General features: G+C 43.4%; 1 protein-coding gene across 1 annotated transcript; it reads left to right on the top strand.

Moving 5' to 3' along the window:
* Positions 1 to 4,697: 4,697 nt before the first annotated feature.
* On the top strand, positions 4,698 to 7,469 carry LOC125607278 (uncharacterized protein At3g43530-like). The gene is made up of 5 exons (XM_048777183.1): positions 4,698 to 5,087; positions 5,258 to 5,980; positions 6,049 to 6,216; positions 6,321 to 6,753; positions 6,799 to 7,469. Exons 1-5 carry the CDS (start codon positions 4,698 to 4,700, stop codon positions 7,467 to 7,469), a joined length of 2,385 nt encoding a protein of 794 aa, XP_048633140.1.
* The last annotated feature ends 769 nt before the right edge of the window (positions 7,470 to 8,238 follow it).

The raw sequence follows: 8,238 nt of genomic DNA, 5'->3' as shown, positions 1-8,238 counted from the left end.
GGACCTTTCTGAGAACTTACAGGTCGCTATGTAGCGAGTGAAGAGTTGGCTTGAGCTCGGTCGCTACGTAGCGACCGAGCAGTGTGCATGCTCGGTTGCTACGTAGCGACCGAGCAGTGTGCATGCTCGGTTTCTACGTAGCGACCGAGCAGTGTGCATGCTCGGTCGCTACATAGAGACCGAGCAGCGTGTGCGTGCTCTGTCGCTACGTAGCGACCGAGCAGTGTGCGTGCTCGGTCGCTACGTAGCGACCGAGCTGTGTAATCATTTTGTTGTGTTTCCTTTTTCTGCGATTAACCTAGGGGGTTTTCAGTGGTTTTTGAGAGAACAAGTTTTACCCTTCCGGAATGTTTTCGGAAAACGTGTTTTGGTAAAACCCTTACGCATTGAGATTTCTTTTGTTCGGTAATGATCCAAACTTACGGGGTTTGATAAGATTTATCGTTTCCCTTTATGCTTTGAAAGAGAAATCGCGAGCTCGTTTCATTGCACTTCCTGCAGCGAAAAGTCGCAGCAAGGTTTTCGATTTTCTCAAGAATTGTGGCATTTGCGGAGTCGTTAACCATAGGAGCAGTCAGTGCTGCGAGTTTGTCTTTCATATATCCAGACATCGTTTTGATCAAGCGTTTTGTGGCCATGAGTAAGAGTAATCCGTAACCCCCCCCCCTCCTTCTAGTGCTAAACTGTGGGAACCGAAATTCGCACTGTCGATTTTCGTTTAAATTGGGAAACTAGGAAACTCCTAATTTCCCAGAGGTCCCGGATCTCTGCGAGAGCCAACGACAAGTGACCAAATATATGTGGAAATCATGAAAAGATAACAAACGAGTTTAGAGAAAACAGTAGATCTTATTTCGAGTCCGCATTAGAGCGTTGCGATCATTACAAGAGATCATAAAAGCTTTGGCCGCAAAGGCTGTCAGTGAGTTACTTAGTTCTAGCGGCCTAATAGCTCAAACCTAGTTGAATCGCAGCTCGATAACAAAAGATGAAAAAGATACAGAAAAGGTTTTTGATTGATTTCGGACTGAACCTTGTTAAAGGCTGCCTACGTACCCCTTTCGAGGATCAAGCCGAACGTAGTTCAATTGATAGAGCTGGACAAGAGATCGAACTGCCTGGGCGAGTTCGTCTAGTAATTGAGTGCCAGACATAGAAACCGAACTAGTCGAGAATAAAGCCTAAAGTTTCTAAGTGCAATGAATTCCGAGTCTAAAAAGTTGTCCCCCTCCATGCCTCTCACCTAGGACTCTTTATATACTCGCTCCAACGTCGGTTTACGCTTTTACTCTTCTGCCCTTAAGCCGTCATAGCATAAAATGGAGATATTCCATTTTTTCCAATCTTCGTAACTATCTTCAAAATTCCGTATTTATCCGCGGAAACTTGACATTTATCTTCCCTTGCGAACCAAGCGTAAACCGTCCTACGGTTTACGGGTTTTTGGTTAAGAAATCGTAAGATGGGCCTCGAGTCGTGTCTTAGGTCCCTTTGGGCCGTATTCCAACTCGAAACGTTTATTGCGACTTCTTTCGATAAAGAACGGACTTTCCGTGGTTTTAACCGCAAAGTTTGATCGATGATTTAGAATAGCGGAAAACATGAACTGAGTTCGCTACGGTCTTCGGGAGATAGCATCGAAGGATAGACGAGAACGCATGGACTGGTGTCGTATCGACGTTTCGGAAGAGTTCGGCTCTACGTAGCGACCGAGCGGGACGGATGCTCGGTCGCTACGTAGCGCCCAAGCTTGGCTCGAGCTCGGTCGCTATGTAGCGACCGAGCGGGACAGACGCTCGGTCGCTACGTAGCGACCAAGCTTGGCCAAGCTCGGTTGCTACGTAGCGACCGAGCGGGACGGATGCTCGGTCGGTACGTAGCGACCGAACTTGGCTCGAGCTCGGTCGCTACGTAGCGACCGAGCGGAACAGATGCTCGGTCGCTACGTAGCGACCAAGCTTGGCTTGAGCTTGGTCGCTACGTAGCGACCGAGCTAGGCTCGGGCTCTGTCGCTACGTAGCGACCAAGCTGTGTGCATGCTTGGTCGCCGCGTATCGATCGAGCTTGGCTTGTCTGCGGTCCGATTGCCATACTCGAGCTTGTCCGCGGCCGATTTGGATACATGTCTGTTGCCTTCGGACAATCGTATTTAGTGGTTCGATTGAGATTTGAAAAAGATTTTACCGCAAGGCTCTTCGTAAAGATATCTTTACGAGGATTACTTTTCGTAAAAATGTTCATGCTGATTTTTACGGACTTTCAGACATTGATTTCGTCGTGACCGATTTTGACCCCAACATATGAGATTTGTAGAGTTCTCTTCTCTGGTTGTATGTGTGTGTGTATAAACTCCTAATGGAGAAAGATGAGAGCTTGCTCTAGGTGATTTAGAAAGAGAGACTGATGAGACTATTTATGAGAGAATAAGAGACTTAGGAACAGAGATTAAGTGACTGAGAGATTAGGAGAACAAGAGATTAGAGATTAGAGATTAGAGATTAGGGTTTCAGATTCAAGAACAAGTTTATCATTCATGAAGTGGAGAGGGGAAATCCCCCTTACTCCCTTTAGTGTCACAAAACGTCATCTAAGGCTTATATATGCCTTTACATGTATCAAAGAACAAACCTAGATCCTATGGACATAAATGCAAGATAGATTGGATGGCTAGGATGAGAGAAGGATGGTCTTTGATCTTCTGGTGCTAGCTGTAAAGGAGAGGCATTTATGGACTTTATGGATGGCTTAGATGCTTCAGTTTGAATGAGCAGCCAAGATGGATCAGTGTGGGGATAAGGCTGTAAAGGTAAAGCACCTTTCCCTTTCCAGCATGACTCTTGGACCACATTGATCCTAAGGTCTATTCCTTTGCTTCCATCTCACTCCAACGGTCACATGATTTGAATCATGCCGCGCCCACACCTTGCATTCTTCTTCTTTAGGCTAACCGGATGAATGGATGAGGCTCGGGTGTTGTACGGTCGATGTACGACCTGTCTGGTCTGTACACTCGCCCTAACTATGCACAACACTTATCCTTCCTCTTTGGTTGATTCATTCCTCTTCTTGATTCACCCTATCTTTGCACCTGAGGCCATCTTCTCTCTAACTCCTCCAAACACTTCACATGATCAGTCTAAGTCTCTCCTAGACTTGACTTCGCAAGATAGATACTTCAGAACACTTCTAAAGCTTGATTGAACTCTTCTGGACATCTTCTAGAGCTTGCCATAATAATATACAAGATTTATCTCCTCCTCAGTTCAACACTCTCCCTCAAGCTTGACTTTAGGAGATCCTAAGTCAAGCTTGGAACTCTGAAGGGTCTCCTTCATTAAAAACCTTACAAGGAAAACCCTTTGGGACAAAACCTTGCAAGGGAAAAAGAGTAGAGATCTCCAAAACCTAGGGATTGGCCAGTGAGCTCTTGTGCCTTAGAACCAGTGTGGTTGGACACAAGAAGCTCTGGATCAGGGCCTAAAAAGGTGCAGCAACACTTCACCACACCTTCTTGGACTCTTCTATAGAACCGGCTTAGTTTCTCCCCCTTTCACCAGACTTCATGCCATCTTGAAAGGCTAGAAGCGACCTGATACTCTCTGTTGAGTCTCCAAGTAAGGTACCTGATACATTATTCCACAAGTGTATCAGTAGTTATCAAAGAACATAACTCAATCACTTCATGCTTATTGACCATCTTAGTAAGACTAGTATTCCTTATATATTACTAGATATGTTGTCGTCTAGTAAAACTAGTATTCCTAACGAATTCAAATTATGCTTAACAACTCTTCTTTAGTAAAACTAGTATTCCTGATAGATTACTAGATATGTTGAAAGAGATGAATTGAATTGAGTTTAGGGAAACTTCCCTTTTTCTTTGGTGAGGAGTGACTGGATTGGCTCGTCACTTGAATTCCTCATACTGGGCTATTGAACCATCCTTATGGCAACACCAACTCTTCCTCCGTCTTCCAGGCCAAGTGTTTTCTCCTACCTTAAGATAAATGGAAATCTTCCATTTATCAGGTAACCAGCTTAAAGAAGAAGGAATCTTCCTAAATCCAAGAGAAAGATGAAGTATTCCAATATGATAAGCCGCCCTTGAGAAGAATGGAAAGATTCTATTATCTAAGGATATATGGAATATTTCCAAACCCTAAAAGAGAGGCACGACCTCCACTATAAAGATAGGTTGCTAAACCTAAAGACGGAGAGGAACACGTCCATCTATGGGAGAAAACATCCAACTCCAGAGCATACAAATTCGACAGCCGCCAAGGCTATATTTCACCCCGAGAAGACCTTCTCCTACGAGAGGTCGATGACAGGAATCAAACGCTCAGGTACTCCTGCCCGGAAAAAAAAGAGCTGAGATACTCCTGCCCGAAACTGACCGGATTTGAAATTTAATATATCTTTAATTAAATCAGAAAATTTATTAAAAGACAACGAAACCAAGAGAAACTTCCATAATTACAACTCTACCTAGGACTATCCAAACCCGGACCCAGAACCGACCCAAACAAATCAGATATCCACTTCCAGAAATTGAATTCCTGAAAACGTACTCAAAACGTTTCCCCTCCTCTCACTAAGTACTCCACTAAGTGAATAGCTGTAGAATTTAATTTCGAGTTCTCTGAAAACCCTACTCAATTCGAATCCTCAATCGACAATCAAAAACCCAAATCATGATGAATCGAGACGATACGAAGGCAAAAGAAGACGGCTCGAGTAGTGTAGTAGGAGATGAAATGGCAATGGGTTCATTCTCCGGAGATGAAGCAAACCCAAGGATTATCGACAAATCTGTCGCCCCAGGAACCGACCAAAGTCCCCGAGATGCAAATGACAGCGAAGAAAATGCAAGTGGAAAAGGTGAAGAGGAAGAATCAAGTAAGAAAAATGAAGGGGAGGAATCAAGAGAAGTAGACGAAGGAGAAAAAGAGAAGGAAGGCGGAGACGAAGGAGAAAAAGAGAAGGAAGTCGGAGACGAAATAGAGCCCCGAAGAAACGACGAAGAAGCTGATGAAAGGGCGATAATTCCGAGTCGACAACATGAAACTGAGTCGCATGCAGATTCGGTAAGTATTAAAATTGAAAACTTTTACATAGATGATTTGAAAGATTAGATAAGTGTGGAAAACTAAGTGGAATTTAGAGTTAGTGATTGCTGAACTAAGTCGAAGTTTGTGAAACTATATGTTGATGGTTGTAAGATGTCGTACGTGATCCGGTTCTCACTTGAGTGCAGGTTGTAGATGACGAAGAAGAGGGCATGCTACCGCTGAAGTTGCACTTTCCTTCAAGCCAATATCAAAAGTCTTTAAAGCTTTCAGGAAAGTGTTACATTGACACGGCGATAAGAACTATTCAAACGATCCTGAAAGAGAAGGAGGTGGAATGGTTCATAGAGCACCCACAATTCCAACATTTCTTCCATATTAAAAACCGAAAGCAGAAGTGGATGGGAATGTGGGTTCTCGTTTTGCGATCAGCTTGTGTTGCGAAGAAGCATGAGTTATGGTTTGTCGTTAATGGCGTCCCAATCCGATATTCTCTTAGAGAATTAGGATTCATTTCTTGTCTATACTGCCATGAGTATCCCCCCAACCATGAGAGGTTGGGTGGTACAACATTCATGAACAAGTATTTTGGAGGGAGAAGGGTAACATACGCTGACCTGGAGAAGCAGATGTTGGCAATGAAATCAAAGCCATCTGAGGATCGTAAGAAGATGGCCGTTCTGTTCTTCTTAGCCAGCATCTTTGTCGGAGGCCGAAAGAGTGGTGAGGGAGCATCACATGTGGACAGTTTCTTCCTGCGTGTTGTTGATGACCTAGATGCGTGTGTAACGTTCCCTTGGGGTCGGTATGTATTCGAACATAACTTGAAGGATGTCTCTAGCTTTTTGGAGAAATGCGACGGGGTTGCGGCGACGAGTTGGGTTTTTACAAGCTTTCCTATCCCTCTGGAGGTATTCTCAAGCTCTCTTCAACTTAGTTGTTTAATTGATGTTAATGTATTTTTGTTGTGTGTTGGTAGTTGTTGGCCTTTGAGGCAATTCCAAGCTTGAGGAACCATTTCCGAGAAGATGTGTATGGTGCAAGCAGTGGTTGCCCGCGGATGTGCAAGATGCAGTACAAACGGAAAAGTGGAACCAAGGAATTTAGTCTGAAAGCTGTGAACGATAAACTTGGTAATAATACAAAGGTAATTGATGTTTTATGTGTAGTCGAATTGAGGAGAAGGGACTTATGAGACTTATGAAAACTTGGTGAATTGGTATTTAGTTTTTTTTTGTGTTTTTACCACAGGATATTGAGAGTATCTTGGTAGCAACAGCAGCTGAGGAGGAACTTCTGGAAACCATAGGAATGGACAAGGAGAGTTGTTGGGCCGATGACGCCGATGATGCAGCAGTTGATCGTTGGACGAAGATAATACGGAAAGGGAAGAAACAAATTTTCTTTGAAGAACAGTTCCGCATGAATTTTGAGTCTCGCACAGGTCAGATTGAAGGTCCCACCAATCCTATCGGAGGACCATCGAATAATGCACAATCTGGTCAGGCTCATGCAGATTCGGTGGAGGCTACTGGAGCTACTCCTGGAGCTGAGGCTTTAAAAGCGATGGAAGGTGGGCTTATGAATGCAGTCCGAGATGCAGTTCGAGATGCTATGAAGGGAGTGAAGGAAAAAGTCACTTCATTGTCTACGCAGCTAGGTCTTCTAGAAGAGGAGGTGAAAAGTCTTAGGTTGAGTGTTCCCTGAAGTGACAATCCGGCGGTCCAAGATGATGGTGATGGTAGTGACAATAGCGAGTCGGAAGAAGAGGATGGTGATGTGGGTGGGAATAAGGAGTCGGAGGAAGAGGATGGTGATGTGGGTGGGGATAAGGAGTCGGATGAAGAGGATAGTGGTGACAATAACGAGCCAGACGAAGAGGATGGTAGTGACAATGATGTTGAAGATGCCATTCTCGATATTTCAAAGGATGTGCAGAAGGAATATGGTGATGTTGACATGGATGATGATGATGCGGAGATGTATGCACATGCTGTGGAGGCCGAGAAAAAATTAAAGACTAAGGCAGCAGAGTCTGTAAACACGAAAAAAAAGAGGTCGAGAAAAGATGATGGCAAAGAAGCAGTTCCTGTGAAAAAGGTTAAGGTGGACTGTGGTGATAATGTGAGGAGTCCCATTCAGCTAAGAAGCAGGGCAGCAGAGGAGAAGACAGCAGAGAAGAGGACCAGAGGTGCAAAGAAGCAGAAGGCAGCTGCTGAGAAGGAGGCAGCAGCTGAGAAGAAGGCAGCTGCGGCAGCTAAGAAGAAGGCAGCTGCTGAGAAGGAGGCAGCAGCTGAGAACGAGGCAGCAGCTGAAAAGGAGGCAGCTAAGAAGAAGGCAGCAGCTAAGAAGAAGCAGAAGAAGCCGAAGACAAAGAAAGTAGGTAAGAAGACCGAGTGAATTCCGTATGTGGTTGTTTTAATGTGGATGAACTCTATTCGGTTTGTATGACTTTCTTGTTTGATGTTGAAGGATATTCATGTTGAAGACTGGTATTTAAGACTTATGTTATATATTGGGAAACTTTAGTAAGTTTCACTTTCAACTTAGTGTAACTTCGTGAATTTATGATATTTCGTAGATCGTGAAAGAGGGAGAATATGAAAACTTTAGTGTAAGTTTCACTTTCAACTTAGTGTAACTTCGTGAATTTATGATATTTCGTAGATCGTGAAAGAGGGAGAATAGGGAAACTTTAGTGTAAGTTTCACTTTCAACTTAGTGTAACTTCGTGAATTTATGATATTTCGTAGATCGTGAAAAATGGATAGTAGGGAAACTTTAGTAAGTTTCACTTTCAACTTAGTGTAACTTCGTTAATTTATGATATTTCGTAGATCGTGAATGAGGGAGAATAGGGAAACTTTAGTGTAAGTTTCACTTTCAACTTAGTGTAACTTCGTGAATTTATGATATTTCGTAGATCGTGAGAGAGGGAGAATAGGAAAACTTTAATGTAAGTTTCACTTTCAACTTAGTGTAACTTCGTGAATTTATGATATTTCGTAGATCGTGAAAGAGGGAGAATAGGGAAACTTTAGTAAGTTTCACTTTCAACTTAGTGTAACTTCGTGAATTTATGATATTTCGTAGATCGTGAAAGAGGGAGAATAGGGAAACTTTAGTAAATACGAAGAGTCTTAGTAAATCAGAATCTCAAGCAAACAAC

The sequence above is a fragment of the Brassica napus genome, chromosome A3, assembly GCF_020379485.1.
Source record: "Brassica napus cultivar Da-Ae chromosome A3, Da-Ae, whole genome shotgun sequence".
NCBI classification, from domain to species: Eukaryota; Viridiplantae; Streptophyta; class Magnoliopsida; order Brassicales; family Brassicaceae; genus Brassica; species Brassica napus.
This window is presented reverse-complemented; position numbering and strand designations above follow the sequence as displayed.

Excerpts from the sequence above, each read along its gene's own strand:
- LOC125607278 (XM_048777183.1), top strand. The coding sequence starts at position 4,698 with ATGAATCGAGACGATACGAAGGCAAAAGAAGACGGCTCGAGTAGTGTA. Across the intron at positions 6,217-6,320 it reads AACTTGGTAATAATACAAAG|GATATTGAGAGTATCTTGGT; the intron begins GTAATTGATGTT and ends TTTTTACCACAG. Across the intron at positions 6,754-6,798 it reads TCTAGAAGAGGAGGTGAAAA|ATGATGGTGATGGTAGTGAC; the intron begins GTCTTAGGTTGA and ends CGGCGGTCCAAG.